This window comes from Hyla sarda, chromosome 2, assembly GCF_029499605.1.
Source record: "Hyla sarda isolate aHylSar1 chromosome 2, aHylSar1.hap1, whole genome shotgun sequence".
NCBI classification, from domain to species: Eukaryota; Metazoa; Chordata; class Amphibia; order Anura; family Hylidae; genus Hyla; species Hyla sarda.
In genome coordinates, this window is record NC_079190.1 from 216,925,106 (window position 1) to 216,944,201 (window position 19,096).

Genomic DNA, 19,096 nt, shown 5'->3' on the forward strand with positions numbered 1-19,096 from the left:
ATCATAAAAACAGACTGAAACCCAGAGACCCTACAGTTTGCATAGATTCAGAACCCACATAGGATTCCTTGCTGGAAAGTTCTGCATTGTTTTTCAATTATTTCTGCTGGAGGTTTTTTTTAACTCACTAAATGGCCAATTTCCAAGTGCTGTTTTTTTTTTATTTTTTTTTTACTACTGACACACACAGAATATATATATTTTTTTTTCTATTTATTTATTTAATTTATTTATTTTAGACAATGTGCACTTTTTATTGACATCAATTTGGGGCTCATGTGAAAATGTGCAGGAACTGTCCAGAGTAGGGGCAAATCCCCATATCAAAGCTATCCTGCTCTGGACAGTTCCTAAAATGGATAGAGGTGTCAGCAGAGAGCACTGGGGTCAGACAGAAAGGAAATTCAAAAAGAAAAGGAAAGTACTTCCTGTGGATCATACAGCAGCTGAAAAGAACTGTAAGAATTAAGGTTTTTAAACAGAAGTAATTTACAAATCTGTTTAACTTTCTGGCACCTGTTGATTTAAAAAATAAATAAATAAATAAAAATGTTTTCCAGTGGAGTACCCCTCTCAAGGTTATTTTTATTTATTTATTTTTTGAACTGGTACCAGAAAGTTAAACAGATTTGTAAATGACTTCTATTTAAAAATCTTAATCCTTCCAGTACTTAGAAGCTTAATGCTACGGAGGAAATTCTTTTATTTTTGAATTTCTTTTTTGTCTTGTCCACAGTGCTCTCTGCTGACACCTCTGTCTGTGTCAGGAACTGTCCACAGCAGCATATGTTTGCTATAGGGTTTTTCTCCTGCTCTGGACAGTTCCTGACATGGAGAGAGGTGTCAGCAGAGAGCACTGTGGACAAAAAAGAAATTCAAAAAGAAAAGAATTTCCTGCTGCTAATGAGTACTGGAAGGACAAATATTTTTTAATAGAAGTAATTTACAAATCTGTTTAACTTTCTGGCACCAGTTGATTTAAAAAAATAAAATGTTTTCCACCAGAGTACCCCTTTAAATAGGCCCAGAAGGGAACTTTGACAGGGGCTGCAGTTTGTTAGTATAATACAGTGCACTAGTGCTATAGAAGATTCATGGCTGCGATTGAAACTTACAGGCCCTGGGGAGCATGTTGGTGGTAAACTGGGGTAAGCAGCGCATTAACACTCCCCAGATGCAGTGGTCATGACTGACTGCAGCATGTGAATCTAGTCAAAGGAGAGGATTCTCTGCTACAGGTAGTTAGAGCAAGAGCCCAGCTTTCACCCTGACAGTGGAGCTTCCATTATCTCTTCAGGGGAGACCCTTGTTTGCCTTATGCTAGCCCCACCGTAAGAAAGCTGAGGCCTAGAATTAGGACCATTAATGACGTCATATAAAGGCTTTTAGTAGTCAAGAGGAGGAGGAAATACAATGTTTTCCAGTGGAGTACCCCTTTAAGGACATGGCCCATTTTGGACACTCCGCCCCTAGACATCTTATCCCCTATCGCAGGGGTCCACAGGGTGCAGTGCCGGAAACTCGTGACATCACTCCCATAGACTTGCATTAAAGGGGGCGTGGCTGTGATGTCCCAAGCGGGGCATGAGCGTGACGTCATGAATCTTCCCCCCCCACATCGCCAGTCTTCCGGCACGGAGCGAAGGTTGCTCCGTGCAAAGGATGGCTGGGGTGCCGCAGCAGAGATCGCGGGGGTCCCCAGCGTCGGGAACCCCGCGATCAGACATCTTATCCTCCTCCCCTTTTAAAATCCATTACTCTTGTTTTTTTTTACCTACAAACCCATATAAGGGCTTGTTTTCTGCGCGACTAATTGTACTTTGTAATGACATCTTTCATTTCACCATGAAATGCACTGTAAAGCAGAAAGAATTGCAACTTTTGGGTGCTTTGGTTTTCACGCAGTGCACTATATGATAAAATGATAAATTATCTTTATTTTGTAGGTCAATGCAATTAAAACAATACCCAATTTATAGCAATTCACATAGGAGATAGTGCAGCACTGCGTGAGTGTGCTGGATTGGGAATGGCAGGTGGGAGTTGGTGTAGCTGTAATGCCTCAGGTGGTGCTCAGATAATATAAGCAAAGTTCATGATACCCGTGAAGAGAAATGAAAATATCGGCATTCACCGGTGTGGCTGCAGGGTCTTCTTTATTGAGACATACTCACATGCGGGGTACAGAAGAGAGGGGGGTGGGGGGACAAGTGGTGACGACCGAGCTCTAGTTTCGCACACTTGGTGTGCTTCGTCCGGCCATTGGCCGGACGAAGCACACCAAGTGTGCGAAACTAGAGCTCGGTCGCCACCACTTGTCCCCCCACCCCCCTCTCTTCTGTACCCCGCATGTGAGTATGTCTCAATAAAGAAGACCCTGCAGCCACACCGGTGAATGCCGATATTTTCATTTCTCTTCACGGGTATCAATACCCAATTTATATTTATAAAGTTTTTCTATTATTATACTATTTTGAAATAATGCAAACCTTTAACAAAATTGGTATGCATAAAATTGTCCTTTTCTGACCCCTATAACTTTATTTTTCATATATAGGGATGTATGAGGGCAATTTGTTTTGTGCGCCGTTATCTATAGTTTTTATCAGTACTATTTTTGTTTTGATGGGATTTTTTGATCGCTTTTTTTTCTGATATGTGATGCGATTAAAAATCTGTATTTTTGGTGTTTGTTTTTTTTAAGTTTCTGTGAGGGATAATAAACATCCCATGTTAAAAGTTTAGACAAATACACACGGGTTACCAAATATGTAATTTTTTTTTGTTTTTTTTGCAAAATGCGAAAATAAAGGTGATTTTATTTTTATTTTATTTTTTATCAGGGGAGGGGGTTTTATATAATTTTAACAAACCTTTTTTATATGTAATCATTAGACTTTTACATGCAATCATTAGATTGCATTCACTGTAAAATGCCATGCCTAAGGAATAGCGTTCCACAGTGAGAACAGCAATCCACTGATCTAGCCTTGCTAAGGCTGGGTTCACACCACGTTTTGTTAAATACGGCTCCCGTATACGGTTGGGAGGAGGGGGCGGGGCTTAATCGCGGTGCCCGCACTCAGCCGTATTCGGGAACCGTATTTAATGTATGTCTATGAGCCGACCGGAGTGAACCGCAGCCTCCGGTCGGCTTCGTTTTTGGCCGTATGCGGTTTCCCGACCGCAGGCAAAAACGTGGTCGACCGCGTTTTTGCCTATGGTCGGGAAACCGCATACGGCCGAAAACGAAGCCGACCGGAGGCTGCGGTTCACTCCGGTCGGCTCATAGACATACATTAAATACGGTTGCCGAATACGGCTGAGTGCGGGCACCGCGATTAAGCCCCGCCCCCTCCTCCCAACCGTATACGGGAGCCGTATATAACAAAACGTGGTGTGAACCCAGCCTAAGCCAGACTACCTCAATGGATCGGCGATCGGTGGCAGGAGGTTGCTAAGGGGACCCTTTCTGCCATTTTAGTTCACCGAATCCCTGCAATCACCTTGTTCGATGGGGGTTCAATGAGCTCCACTGAGCTAACAGTAAGTTTCACTTTAATTTTAGACTCTGGCATTGATCACGGCATCTAAAGGGTTAAATGACAATCAGCAGCAGGTTCACAGTTGCCCGTCATTAGCAGCGAGTATGTGGCTACTGATAGTAGCTGATACTCACTGCTCTGAATCTAACACAGCTCCTGTGCTTACTTCAAAACCACTTAAGGCATTAGGGCGTACAGGTAGAGCTGGGCGGTATGACCAAATAATTGTATCACAGTATTTTTGTAACTTATGGCGGTTCCACGGTATATAACGGTATTTATTTCACCCCCCCCAAAATCATGTGACCCGCGAGCAATGTTCTGCTCCCTCCCAATTAATTATCAGCCCAGCGGGGTACTACTCACATATGTCAAGCACTGCCCTCCTCCTCTTTGTTGGGGGCCGCTGGAACTCCCTGTACGCCAGTGGTCTCCAACCTGCAGACCTCCAGCTGTTGCAAAACTACAACTCCCAGCATGCCCGGACAGCCAACGGCTGTCCGGGCATGCTGGGAGTTGTAGTTTTGCAACAGCTGGAGGTCTGCAGGTTGGAGACCACTGCTGTAAGCTGTATCCCTATGCCCGGGCTGCAAAAGATAAAGAAAATAAACTTTAACTTACCTACGTCGGCCTTACGCCCAACAAAGAGGAGGAGGGCAGTGCTTGACATATGTGAGTAGTGCCCTGCTGGGCTGATAATTGGGGGGGAGCAGAACAGTGCCCAACCGGTATTGCGGTATGGGAAAAATTCATATCGTGCAGCCAAAAAATGTCGGTATTCGGTATGAACCGATATACCGCCCACCCCTACGTACAGGTACGCCCTTGGTCCTTAAGTACCAGGACACAAGGGACTACCTGTATGCCCAATGTCCTTAACAGGTTAAGTAGTCATCTGGGAATGTGGCATGACAAAGTAGTCATAGCATCTCAGTCTGTAATCCCGCCTACTCAGGCTTGACTGACATCACAGCTACTGTTCCCTGAAGTCTTGCACTAGCCCATAAGCCGCTTCATGCCCAGAGATATCGTCGCTTCTGGGCCTGTGCAAGATTTCAGTGAAGAGCAGGGACATGCCCGGGCTGTCAAACGTGATCCAAATCCAGAACACTGTGACTACTTCGCAATGCCGCACGCCACGATGACTACTTTAGCCTCATTAGCATGCTGCCTGAATCACTTACAAAAAATGGCCTCGACATGAAAGCTACCAAAATTAAAACTTAATGGATTTTAGGTAGCAAATTTCCAGCACGCAATTTACTATTGAGACCAAAGTCGTCATGTAGCTCTAGTCTTTTCAGCAACTTGCTATGGCATTAGTGTCACACAACTATTTTGGGGTGGGATTTGGCTATATGTCGCATGTGAATTAGTATTTGCCCACAGCACACAAAAAAAAGACAAAATAGCAGGATATGTCACAGGCGATAGTCACGTGCACATGACATTCAAGTCTAAGCTGGCATTAAGATACAATTTTGTGTCTTTATTATGGGTCACAAATTCAGGCCCAATCACAGGCCCATGTCACAAAACGTGTGTCAGGCCAGGTCTTACATATAATACTAGTGTTTGTCAGTCTGTGTTCTGCTTGATCATTGGAGTAGTGTTGGCCAAAATAAAAATGTTTCAAAAAACAGAGTTTTGTTTTTGGTCTTGTATCTCAATATAGACACATCAAGTAACACTAAATATACTTTTAATACACGTTTTACAACATGTGATAATAGAAAATCTAGTAAAATGATTGTTTTCATAGGGTTTCTTAGAGTTCGACATTGTCAGAGAGATTTATTAAAACCTGTCCAGAGGAAAAGTTGCTAAGTAGCCAATAACAACTTTCATTTTTCAGCGGCCATTTCAAAAATGAAAGAAACAATCTGATTGGTTGCTATGGGCAACTGAGAAACATTGCCTCTGGACAGGTTTTGATAAATCTCCCCCTCCCTCAGTGTGCCCAAGCTGAAATAAGGCCTCATTCACATTACTGCCGTGTTCAGTTAAATGGGCACTCTCATTAAAACTATTTTTTTGCTATTGCACTCCTTATGGTAAATGAAAAATATTTCTAATATACTTTGTTTAAAAAATAAGTTTTCTATGTTTTATTTGTGCTCAAAAAAGCTCAAGAGCACATTTTCCCCCAAATCATACACAGACTTTGGACCAAAGTCCGAACACAGTAAGTGCAGCCTGGAGTGCTGAGGGGGGGGGGGGGGGGTGTCCAGCCTCATCCACTCATAGCTCCTCTCACACATAACTGCCATATGCTGTTGGCAAAAAGTCGCACATGATAAATTAGTGACCACTGCACAAAGTGATCTAAATCAGATCACTTTGTGGTACTAAAAATTAAACAGTTTAAGGCTGGGTGCACACTACGTTTTGTCCCATACGGGAGCGCATACGGCAGGGGGGAGCTAAAAGCTCGCGCTCCCGTATGTTACCGTATGCGCTCCCGTATGTCTTTCATTTCAATGAGCCGACCGGAGTGAAACGTTCGGTCCGGTCGGCTCATTTTTGCGCCGTATGCGCTTTTACAACCGGACCTAAAACCATGGTTGACCACAATTTTGTCTCCGGTTTAAAAACCGTACTGCAACCGCATACGTTTTTTTTTTTTTTTAACATGGACGTCAATGGGAAACGCACATGTATAAGGTTCCATACGGGAAAAATGTATACGTTTTTACTTTGCACATGCGCATTTGAATCCTAAAGTCCCCACCCAAGACCCCTCCCATTAAAAATGGACAAAATTTTCAAAAATGTATGGGTTTTTTTCCTATAAAAAGTGACGGAACTGTATGCACTTTTAAAAACAGTATACTCTTTAAAAACGCATACGGTTTACTTTTTTCCATACTGTTCCATCCGTTTTTTTTGCCATACGGTTGTCTTTAGAAAAACGGATTGGAAACAGTATGGCAAAAACGTAGTGTGAACCCAGCCTAAATGAAATGTCACAGGAAAAGTCGCACAGGACCAGCCTGCGACTTTTCCGGTGACATTTAGAAGGAATAAGCTGTCTAAAAAGCTTGATAAATTCCCCTCCTTGTAATTGCTGCTCAGAACACTGGATGATGCTCTCATTACTGAAACCTGATCATCATGCATAATCTTCATAAGAAACCAAAAATACAAAAGCAAAGATGAGTTATTTTAAATAATTTTGCGCTAACCAAACACGCCCCCTCTCATAGACATGAATGTAGTGGGCGAGGCATGACTTCAAGAGGGGCGTGATGTCACGACCACTGCCGCAGAAAGTTTATTAAAATGCCGGGTGCTGCGGGAGATCGTGGGGGGCCCCCCATTATCAGACATCTTATCCCCTATTCTTTGGGTAGAGGATAAGATGTCTAGCAGTGGAGTACCCCTTTAAACAGGCTGTTGAGTTAGAAGTCCAGAACTCCATGTTGTTCCAGCAAGCCCTGCATCGTTCTGCTGGGTGCTCTGTGATTCTTTAGACATCCATCCTGAGTAGTTGTACTTTTGTGGGTAACCATGGTTTATTGCCCATTAGTTTCTTTCCTATTCAGCTGACAGATGTTGTGCTAACACTGACCTTATGAGCAATTTTTGATCCATAAAAATATTTTAGCAAAACTATTTTAGCACAGTTTTATGGTGTTACAGTATCTATGTCACATGGGTCATGAAGTGACACATGGCATTGAAGTGCTACCCTTGCCAAACAGCAGTCAAGACATGAAGCTAAGAGGAATTATGGACAATTCTAAGGTCAGAATTGTAAAAGATACAGAAGAGTAAGTAGCAACAAGTATGCAGCAACTGATGGAAGAACATGTGGCCACACAATGCAGGGTATGACTAAACACTACAAACACAAAGTACATTTACTGTTATTTGATATTCCTGTATTGACATACTAGGCAAAAAATAACAGTAAAAACGCAGTTTTCTCAACCTTTCTATTAATTTAGACAACACTGTAAAACAATCAAACCAACAGTGTCAAACACATTGCCTGACACACCAATGGCATATTATTGACCTTACTGACTTTTAAAAGGGGTACTCTATTTTTAGGGGTAACTATTTTTTTTTTAATCAACTGGTGCCAGAAAATTATACAGATTTATAAATTACTAGCTGAGTACCAGGCGTTGCCCGGTTTTTCCTTCCTAATCCTTGTTGGGGAGGAAAATAAACAAAGGAGGAAGCTTTTGACTTCATATCCCATCCTCATATATTGTTGTCATATCCCAACCCCATATCCCGACCCGTAATACGTGTACCAGGTATTGAAATCGCTCCAGCCGTACAGAAGTTATGTGGGAACATACATTTCCCATTGATTTGCATGGGACTTTAAACAAAAACCCCGACCCTCACAAATGGGGGTAGTTAAGGGTTAAATTTACTAATCCTATATTTTAAGTGGTCATATAAGTAACATGTGACCAAGTATTATCGAAATATCTCCAGCCGTTTGGAAGTTATGCAGTAACATATATTTCCCATTGATTTGCATGGGACTTTAAACATAAACCCCGCCCCTGGCAAATGGGGGTGAGTAAGGGTTAAATCACCTATCCTATGTTTGCTGTTGACATATAAGTAACATGTGTGCCAAGTTTCATGTTAATATCTTTAGCCGTTTGAAAGTTTATGTGGAACATACATACATACATACAGACATTCGTTGAGTTTTATAGATATAGATTTCTATTAAAAAATCTCAATCCTTACAGTACTTAGCTGCTGTATAATACAGAAATTGAGTTCTTTTCTGTCTGACCACATTACTCTCTACTGACACCTTTGTCCATGTTAGGAACTGTCCTGAGCTGGAGAGATTTACTATGGGGATTTGCTCCTGCTCTGGACAGTTCCTGACATGGACAGAGGTGTCAGTAGAGAGTACTGTGGTCAGACTGCATATAACAAATCAAATTCCTCTCTAGTATACAGCAGCTGATAAGTACTGGAAGTAAGATTTAGATTTTTTTTAATAGAAGTAATTTACAAATCTGTTTAACATTCTGACAACAGATGATTTGAAATGAAATTGTTTTCCACCAGAGTACCCCGTCAAGGGTCTAATCACATGTACAGTATTCTCCGCAGATTTGATGCGCAGGATTTCAAGCTGTGTTCAGTTTACATTGAAATCGGCAGCAAAAAATCCTGTGTATCAAATCTGCACAGAATACTGTACGTGTGAACAGACCATAAGGGTACGTTCACACACGCGGATTTTTTAGAGGGTTTTCCGCTGCGTATTTGAAAGTGAGCGGGCTCTTCTCGGCTGTCCGCAGCAGATTTTTTGCGGCGGAATTTACGCTGTGGAAAATCCGCCACAGTCCCTACTGACTTCAATGGGGCTTGCGGCGGAGTTTCCGCAGTGTACATTTCGCCGCGGAAAATCGGCTGCAGACAGCCGAGAAGAGCCCGCCCACTTTCAAATACGCAGCGGAAAACCCGCTAAAAAAAAAATCAGCGTGTGTGAACGTACCCTAAGGGTGTAATCACATGTACAGTATCCTGTGCATATTTGATGCACAGGATTTGAAGCTGCAGATTTCAATGTAAACTAAATAACTGAAAACAGCTTAAAATACAGTATACTGCACACATTTGATTTGCAGTATGTGTGAATACACCTTAAGGCCCCTACCTGTACTAGCAGCAATTTGGGTTCTTGCCATATGGGAAAAAGTGCATCTCAACTACTATGTCTGAGAACATTTTACGCCGAGTTCACAGATTGTAAAATAAAAAAAACAAAAAAGAAAAATCAGCAGTAAATGTATCATAAAAAATGGCAGTATTTTTTATTTAATAATGTAAAAGTCTAAGGAAAAGCAATCATCAGTGCACATATTGGGGGAGATTTCTGAAACCTGATGCAGAAAAACAACAGAGCAGTTGCCCATAGCAACCAGATTTTAGATTTAATTTTTTTTCAAAAGTGCTCTGAAAAATGAAAGAAGCAGCAACCTGACTGGAAGCTATGGCGGACTGATCCACTGCTACTCCGCACAAGTTAAAAAAAAAAAAAAAACTCTAAGGCCCAGATTTATCAACCTGTGTGAAAGAAAACCAATCACAGCTAAGCTAACGAGCTCTGGTAAAGTGAAACCTGAGCTGTGATTGGTTGCTGTGGGAAAATCCCTCTATTTTTTTCTCTCACATGATAAATCTGGGCCCTATTGTTTAAAAAAAAACAAAAAAGACACAGCCATAACTCAAGTATTGGAATTACAGACTGTGGGTTCACAGTCACACTACGTTTTTGCAATACAGTTCCTGTATCAGGTTTTTGATTAAAAAAAGACGCATTCCTCAAAACCTGACTAAACTGTATCAAAATGTGTGTACAAATTTTTATCTGTACACGGTTGAAAAATGATGTCTGGTTACATGTATACGTTTTGAACTTTTCACTCCATTATGAATAAAGTTTCACAAGTTTAATTGAAATCCCAAGAAAAAAACTGGAAAGTCAAAAACCGTATGGTGAAAACTGGATGGAACCGTACGCACAAACGGTTCTGTACAGTTCCCATTGACTCCCATGTTAAAAAAAAAAACGCATACGGTTTAAGGCTGGGTTCACACCACGTTTTCTTAAATACGGTTCCCGTATACGGTTTGGAGGAGAGGGGCGGGGCTTAATCGCGGCGCCCGCACTCAGCCGTATTCGGGAACCGTATTTAATGCAAGTCTATGAGCCGACCGGAGTGAACCGCAGCCTCCGGTCAGCTTCGTTTTCGTCCGTATGCGGTTTATGCGGGAAACCGCATACGGCCGAAAACGAAGCCGACCGGAGGCTGCGGTTCACTCCGGTCGGCTCATAGACTTGCATTAAATACGGTTCCCGAATACGGCTGAGTGCGGGCGCCGCGATTAAGCCCCGCCCCTCTCCTCCAAACCGTATACGGGAACCGTATTTAAGAAAACGTGGTGTGAACCCAGCCTAATACAGTTTTTCTGTAAGTAAAAAACCGTATGGCTTGAAAAACGGAGACAACCGTATACATTATGGTGCATACGGTTTTGAATGGGAAGTCTATGGGCACGGTTTACTGTACGGTTGCATATTTTTTTATGAAATCGTATAGCAAAATCGTGGTGTGAACCCACCCTTACTTATACATTGTGAGCACTGATGGACGCTTTTCCATATACTATGATGGAACATGCTATTCATAAAAATAAAAAAAAACTGCAGTTTTTTTTATACCTGCATTTTTATTTTATTTGTATTTTTCAATGTGTGAATCCAGTCTCAAGGTTAGTTTTCCCACACAGCATTTTTCAGAAAATGGCCATTGAAGTTTTTGATGCAGTTTTCTGAGTCAAAGCTAATTAATGGCCTTTAGACAGTGTCACTAGTGCATCTTATTAACCCCTTAAGGACACATGACGTACTGGAATGTCATGTGTCCGCTCCCGATCTATAACGCGGGGCCACGGCGTATCTAACAACGGCCGGGACCCGTGGCTAATAACGCGCGGCATTGATCGCGGTGCCGCGCGCTATTAACCCTTTAGATGCGGCGTTCAAAGTTGAACGCCGCGTCTAAAGTGAAAGCATGCCGGTTAGCTCAGGGAGCTGTTCGGGATAGCCGCGGTGAAATCGCGGCATCCCGAACAGCTTACATGACAGCCGGAGGGTCCCTACCTGCCTCCTCGCTGTCCGATCGCCAAATGACTGCTCAGTGCCTGAGATCCAGGCATGAGCAGTCAAGCGGCAGAATCATCGATCACTGGTTTCCTATGAGAAACCAGTGATCAATGATAAAGATCAGTGTGTGCAGTGTTATAGGTCCCTATAAAAAAAAAGTGAATAAAGATCATTTAACCCCTTCCCTATTAAAAGTTCGAATCACCCCCCTTTTCCCATAAAAAAAAACCACAGTGTAAATAAAAATAAACATATATGGTATAGCCGCGTGTGGAAACGTCCGAATTATAAAAATATATCGTTAATTAAACCGCACGGTCAATGGCGTACCCGCAAAAAAATTCCAAAGTCCAAAATAGTGCTTTATTGGTCATATCATCAAAAAATGAATAAAACGCGATCAATAAGTCCTATCAATGCAAAAATGTTACCGCTAAAAACTTCAGATCACGGCGCAAAAAATGAGCCCTCATACCGCCCCATACATGGAAAAATAAAAAAGTTATAGGGGTCAGAAGATGACAATTTTAAACGTATTAATTTTCCTGCATGTAGTTATGATTTTTTCCAGAAGTACGACAAAATCAAACCTATATAAGTAGGGTATCATTTTAATCGTATGGACCTACAGAATAAAGATAAGGTGTCATTTTTACCGAAAAATGTACTGTGTAGAAACGGAAGCCACCAAAAATTACAAAACAGCGTTTTTGTTTTCAATTTTGTCTCACAATGCTTTTTTTTCGTTTCACCGTAGATTTTTGGGCAAAATTACTGACGTCATTACAAAGAAGAATTGGTGGCACAAAAAATAAGCCATGATATGGATTTTTAGGTGCAAAATTGAAAGAGTTATGATTTTTTAAAGGCAAGGAGCAAAAAACGAAAATGCAAAAACGGAAAAAACCCCGGTCCTTAAGGGGTTAATGGCCTTTACACATTAATGTCACTAGTGGACCTTACAAATGGCGATGGTCTTTAGACATTAGTGTCACTAACGGACCTTACCAATAGCAAAGGACTTTGTACACAAAAAAAAATAAAAAAAATTACATGCAGAATAGAAAAGGCAATAACTAGGGAGGCACGTTCTCCAAAACAGAGTTAGGGTACATTCACGTGTGCAGATTTTGCTGCAGATTTTCTTCAATGACTTATTTGACTTCGATGGGTTACAAAATATGCACATGTAAACATATCCTTAAAGCTTAGTTTATTAAGCTATTTCTGCATGGAATTCTCCAGAAAAATTCTGCAAAAAATGTATTGCCCATTCACTTCAAAAGGAAATCCTGCAGCAGAAATTCTGCGGTGTGAATGGGACAGTGGAATCCCATTAAAAGTGTATTGGCTATAAATTCATGCAGAAATTCTGGCATGTGAACATAGCCCGATGTTTCCGAACCAGAGCACCTCCGGCTGTTGCAAAACTACAACTCCCAGGATAACCCAGACAGCGTTTGGGTGTCAGGGCATGCTGGGAGTCGTAGTTTTGAAACAGCTGAAGGCATCCTGGTTGGGAAACACTGACATAGCCCAAGTGGAAGGAGTAAATGTCTCCACCCGGAGGACTTCCCAATGCTGTAGAACAGTGTGGACATGTAGAGGGGCTGCTTAGTCCCCCACCCTATGATGATATGGGCGTTAGATGTGTACCACCAAGTCTCTAAATTGTGGTCCTACGACTGTTGCAAAACTACATCTCCCAGCATGCCTGGAAAGCCAACGGCTGTCCAGGCTTGCTGGGAGTTGTAGTTTTGCAACAGCTTGTAGGTGCACAGTTTGAAAGTCACTGCCTCAGGTACACAGCTAAAAGATCAATCCAAAAACACCTTTCAAGGGTATGTTCACATAGGACTGAAAATAAATCTGCAGCATTTCAGCCAAAATCTACAATGAATCTGCAGCATTTCAGCATGTGTGAACATACCCTTGAGCTATACATAAATGTAAAGGCTACTGATCTAACACCATAACCATCAATGAGAGTGAAATAGGAGTCCTCCAGGACCACCGCTCATTCCAATATGTTTGGAGAGCCGCAGAAAATCGTCAGGATTGGAGAAGATGTGCGCAAATGTCTTCCCATAATCTGTAGCCACAAAAGGTCTCCGACCAAGGACAGTCCTGGCAAATGGAGAGCTAACCAGATCCAGCAATAACATCTCCACCTCTGGCCTAATGAACACTACAACTCCCAGCAATCCCAGTCCACTGATCACAAGCAGCAGTGTCAGCACTCACTGTTTCCATAGGAGTCACAGCACATCTGAGCAGGAAACCATGAAGTGTCAGGAATGGGATTGTCACCTGGCTGTCAGGAGTGACAGTATCCTGGCCCTGCGGTATCCATACAAGGTGTGAACAGAAGGCAATGGGAGCTGCACATGGAACCTCAGCACACGGACCAGGCCGGTGTCACACGTCCAGGAGCTCCGGAGCCTCATCCCTCCATCATCACCATCTTCCTCCATAGCAACACTCCCTTCCTCCTCCTCCCTCTTCCCGGTACCCAAGTCCCCATCTTACCTGCTCTTCGAAGCGGTTCACCACGGCCTGCACCCATTCTACCGGCTTGTGAGCCGCCATCGCCCCGGCCCGGGGTGTCCCCCCTTCCTGCTCTTCCCGGGGATCACAGGCCGCCGGAGGGGAGGTGATGATGATGATGATAGGAACCGTAACAGCTGCTGGTTATTCCACCTCCGCCGCTTCCCCCTTCCCCCACCTCCGCCGCCTCCACCACCACCGCCTCCACCTCCTCCCGCCGCCGCCCCCTCCTCTCCTCCTCCCCGCTATCGCGCTCTCCCCTCGGCCATCACCGTAAAGACGCCATGACACCAGACCGGAAGTGCGATCACTCTGCTCGGCCCCGCGACTGCTGGGGAGGAGGCGCGCATGCGCACAACACACTCACAGCCAGGGCTTGCCGATGATGTAAAGTTTACCTCGATCCGTAGAAAACTTAGAGCGCACGCGCAGAACTACGCTGACAGCTTAGGGCTAACGTAGGTGATCTAAAGTATTGTCCAATCCGTTAAAAACGCCATACACATGCGCGAGTCTACGCTATTTGTGTAGACCTAACGTACACTACGCTAAACGCGCATGGGTATGTCGTTTTCCACAGATTGTAAAAAAAACTTTATGGCGTTTTTCACAGATTGAAAAATACTTTAGATCTATTGTGGAAAAGTCCAATCTCCCACATGCGCAGTAGCACTTAGGCTGCGCTAACTGCGTAGTTACGCTTTACGCTAACTGTGTGAGCTGTGAGGGTACTGTGTCTCTGAGGAAAGAAGCAGAAAAGTCAAAGTAATAAGTAAGTAAACCCCCCAAAAAGTTAAGGACAACATAAATCAAGGTATTACTCATTGAACCCCCCCCCCCCCCCCCCCAAAAAAAAGTATCTGAACAATTAAGGGAAAGGACACAATTAAAGGATAGAAGGCCATAAATAAAGCAAGTGAACCCTCTTGCTGTTGTGGTACAGCGCAACAAGCAGGGGCGGACACAGACAGCAGAGGGCCCCTGTGCAAAGAATGTGCCTGGGCCCCCCCCCAGCACTGTGCCCCCTCATGTACCTAGACCCCACCGGGGGGCCTCCACTTACCCCGCGCGTGTAGTGTCGCCACTTGCCTTGTCCACCACAGGTGGATGGAACGACTCCTGAGGTGGGCTCCGGGTGGCCCCTGTCCCTCTCAGTGTGCGGCCCAGTGAGTACTCCCCCAGGTCAGCCTGACCCGTATCTAGCTGGGAGGCAGAGGGCAGTGCTCCCCTTTACATTCGCACCCCTGGACTTAGCACGACACCCCTTGGCACCCCCTGGTTCCTTGGCTTCTTATCCTTAATGATAGAAGTGACTTACAGGCAGGGCCAGACTGGGACCAAAAATAGGCCCAGGCATTTTTAAATAAACAGCCCATTTTTATGGTGGGGGTCTGACTCATGGGACCCCCACCAATCACCTTGGTTCAAGTGGCTCCCGAGATGTTGGAAAGCTGCAACTCCCATCATGTCTGAAGTGACTACAACTGATGGGACAGTCAGGAGACTACACAATGATATCAGTGACTACAGCTCTGATGGGACAGTTAGGAAAGTACACAATGATATCACTGACCTGAGTGACGTCTTCTCTGTTGTCTTTACTTTTCTTCTTCATCTGGTCCAGACACCAGGATTTCTTCCATCTTCTCTGCAGAGTCTGACACCTGGACATCATTGGTTCCTTAATTTGTCAGTAGATCCTCATCCTCTGTATGATGACAATAATCATTATAACCTTGCCAAATACTGTACCCCTGAATATAATAATGCCAACCACTGTACCCCCTGAATACTGCCAACCACTGTACCCCTGAATATAATACTGCCAACCACTGTACCCCCGAATATAATACTGCCAACCACTGTACCCCTGAATATAATACTGCCAACCACTGTACTCCATGAATATAATACTGCCAACCACTGTACCCCTGAATATAATACTGCCAACCACTGTACCCCCGAATATAATACTGCCAACCACTGTACCCCCTGAATACTGCCAACCACTGTACCCCTGAATATAATACTGCCAACCACTGTACCCCCTGAATACTGCCAACCACTGTACCCCTGAATATAATACTGCCAACCACTGTACCCCCTGAATACTGCCAACCACTGTACCCCTGAATATAATACTGCCAACCACTGTACCCCCTGAATACTGCCAACCACTGTACCCCCTGAATATAATACTGCCAACCACTGTACCCCCTGAATACTGCCAACCACTGTACCCCCTGAATATAATACTGCCAACCACTGTACCCCTGAATATAATACTGCCAACCACTGTACCCCCTGAATACTGCCAACCACTGTACCCCTGAATATAATACTGCCAACCACTGTACCCCCTGAATACTGCCAACCACTGTACCCCCTGAATATAATACTGCCAACCACTGTACCCCTGAATATAATACTGCCAACCACTGTACCCCCTGAATACTGCCAACCACTGTACCCCTGAATATAATACTGCCAACCACTGTACCCCCTGAATACTGCCAACCACTGTACCCCTGAATATAATACTGCCAACCACTGTACCCCCTGAATATAATACTGCCAACCACTGTACCCCTGAATATAATACTGCCAACCACTGTACCCCTGAATATACTACTGCCAACCACTGTACCCCTAAATATAATACTGCCAACCACTGTACCCCTGAATATAATACTGCCAACCACTGTACCCCCTGAATACTGCCAACCACTGTATCCCTGAATATAATACTGCCAACCACTGTACTCCCTAAATACTGCCAACCACTGTACCCCTGAATATAATACTGCCAAATACTGTACCCCTGAATATAATACTGCCAACCACTGTACCCCTGAATATAATACTGCCAACCACTGTACCCCTGAATATAATACTGCCAACCACTGTACCCCCTGAATATTGCCAACCACTGTACCCCTGAATATAATACTGCCAACCACTGTACTCCCTAAATACTGCCAACCACTGTACCCCTGAATATAATACTGCCAAATACTGTACCCCTGAATATAATACTGCCAACCACTGTACCCCTGAATATAATACTGCCCACCACTGTACTCTATCAATATAATACTGCCAACCACGATACACCACTGAATCACCCCATACACTCCATCCTCAGTCTCCTCATCACCCCATACACTCCATCCTCAGTCTCCTCATCACCCCATACACCCCACGCACCCCATCCTCAGTCTCATCCCCCCATACACCCCACACAACCCATTCTCAGTCTAATCATCACCCCACGCACCCCATCCTCAGTCTCATCACCCCATACACCCCACACAACCCATCCTCGGTCTCCTCATCACCCCCATATACCCCATCCTCAGTCTCCTCATCACCCCCATACACCCCACGCACCCCATCTTCAGTCTCATCACCCCATACACCCCACACAACCCATCCTCAGTCTCCTCATCACCCCATACACCCCACACACCCCATCTTCAGTCTCCTCATCACCCCATACACCCCACGCACCCCATCCTCAGTCTCCTCATCACCCCATGCACTCCATCCTCAGTCTCCTCATCACCCCATGCACTCCATCCTCAGTCTCCTCATCACCCCATGCACTCCATCCTCAGTCTCCTCATCACCCCATACACCCCACGCACTCCATCCTCAGTCTCCTCATCACCCCACGCACTCCATCCTCAGTCTCCTCATCACCCCATGCACTCCATCCTCAGTCTCCTCATCACCGCATACACCCCATCCTCAGTCTCCTCATCACCCCATGCACTCCATCCTCAGTCTCCTCATCACCCCATACACCCCACGCACTCCATCCTCAGTCTCCTCATCACCCCACGCACCCCATCCTCAGTCTCCTCATCCCCCCATGCACTCCATCCTCAGTCTCCTCATCACCCCATCCTCAGTCTCCTCATCGCCCCACGCACTCCATCCTCAGTCTCCTCATCACCCCATTCACCCCACGCACCCCATCCTCAGTCTCCTCATCACCCCATGCACTCCATCCTCAGTCTCCTCATCACCCCATGCACTCCATCCTCAGTCTCCTCATCACCCCACGCACTCCATCCTCAGTCTCCTCATCACCCCATGCACTCCATCCTCAGTCTCCTCATCACCCCACGCACTCCATCCTCAGTCTCCTCATCACCCCATACACCCCACGCACCCCATCCTCAGTCTCCTCATCACCCCATGCACTCCATCCTCAGTCTCCTCATCACCCCATGCACTCCATCCTCAGTCTCCTCATCACCCCATACACCCCATGCACTCCATCCTCAGTCTCCTCATAACCCCATGCACTCCATCCTCAGTCTCCTCATCACCCCATACACCCCACGCAACCCATCCTCAGTCTCCTCATCACCCCATACACCCCACGCACCCCATCCTCAGTCTCCTCATCACCCCATGCACTCCATCCTCAGTCTCCTCATAACCCCATGCACTCCATCCTCAGTCTCCTCATCACCCCATGCACTCCATCCTTAGTCTCCTCATCACCCCATACACCCCATGCACTCCATCCTCAGTCTCCTCATCACCCCATACACCCCACGCACTCCATCTTCAGTCTCCTCATCACCCCACGCACCCCATCCTCAGTCTCCTCATCCCCCCATGCACTCCATCCTCAGTCTCCTCATCACCCCATCCTCAGTCTCCTCATCGCCCCACGCACTCCATCCTCAGTCTCCTCATCACCCCATTCACCCCACGCACCCCATCCTCAGTCTCCTCATCACCCCATCCTCAGTCTCCTCATCACCCCATACACCCCACGCACCCCATCCTCAGTCTCCTCATCACCCCATGCACTCCATCCTCAGTCTCCTCATCACCCCATGCACTCCATCCTCAGTCTCCTCATCACCCCACGCACTCCATCCTCAGTCTCCTCATCACCCCATACACCCCACGCACCCCATCCTCAGTCTCCTCATCACCCCATGCACTCCATCCTCAGTCTCCTCATCACCCCATGCACTCCATCCTCAGTCTCCTCATCACCCCATACACCCCATGCACTCCATCCTCAGTCTCCTCATAACCCCATGCACTCCATCCTCAGTCTCCTCATCACCCCATGCACTCCATCCTCAGTCTCCTCATAACCCCATGCACTCCATCCTCAGTCTCCTCATCACCCCATGCACTCCATCCTCAGTCTCCTCATAACCCCATGCACTCCATCCTCAGTCTCCTCATCACCCCATGCACTCCATCCTCAGTCTCCTCATCACCCCACACACCCCATGCACTCCATCCTCAGTCTCCTCATCATCCCATGCACTCCATCCTCAGTCTCCTCATCACCCCCATACACCCCACG

The 19,096-nt window shown here is 45.3% G+C and overlaps 2 protein-coding genes across 8 annotated transcripts in view; one reads left to right on the top strand and one right to left on the bottom strand.

Moving 5' to 3' along the window:
• The window catches only part of NF1 (neurofibromin 1), a 241,565-nt gene extending 227,633 nt beyond the window's left edge, over positions 1-13,932 (bottom strand). For 6 of the 7 annotated variants that reach the window (XR_008888649.1, XM_056556350.1, XM_056556349.1 and 3 more), the window contains exon 1: positions 13,735-13,932. Coding sequence is in view for 6 of the 7 variants with exons in the window: in XM_056556350.1 (XP_056412325.1) it covers positions 13,735-13,794 (60 nt within the window). In the remaining variant the exon portion in view is untranslated. The remainder of the gene's footprint in view (positions 1-13,734) is intronic. The other variant, XM_056556354.1, reaches the window with a different exon arrangement.
• A 374-nt stretch (positions 13,933-14,306) lies between these two features.
• WSB1 (WD repeat and SOCS box containing 1) overlaps positions 14,307-19,096 on the top strand; it is a 116,034-nt gene continuing 111,244 nt past the window's right edge. The window contains exon 1 of the mRNA XM_056556356.1: positions 14,307-14,524. The gene's annotated coding sequence lies outside the window, so the exon portion shown is untranslated. The remainder of the gene's footprint in view (positions 14,525-19,096) is intronic.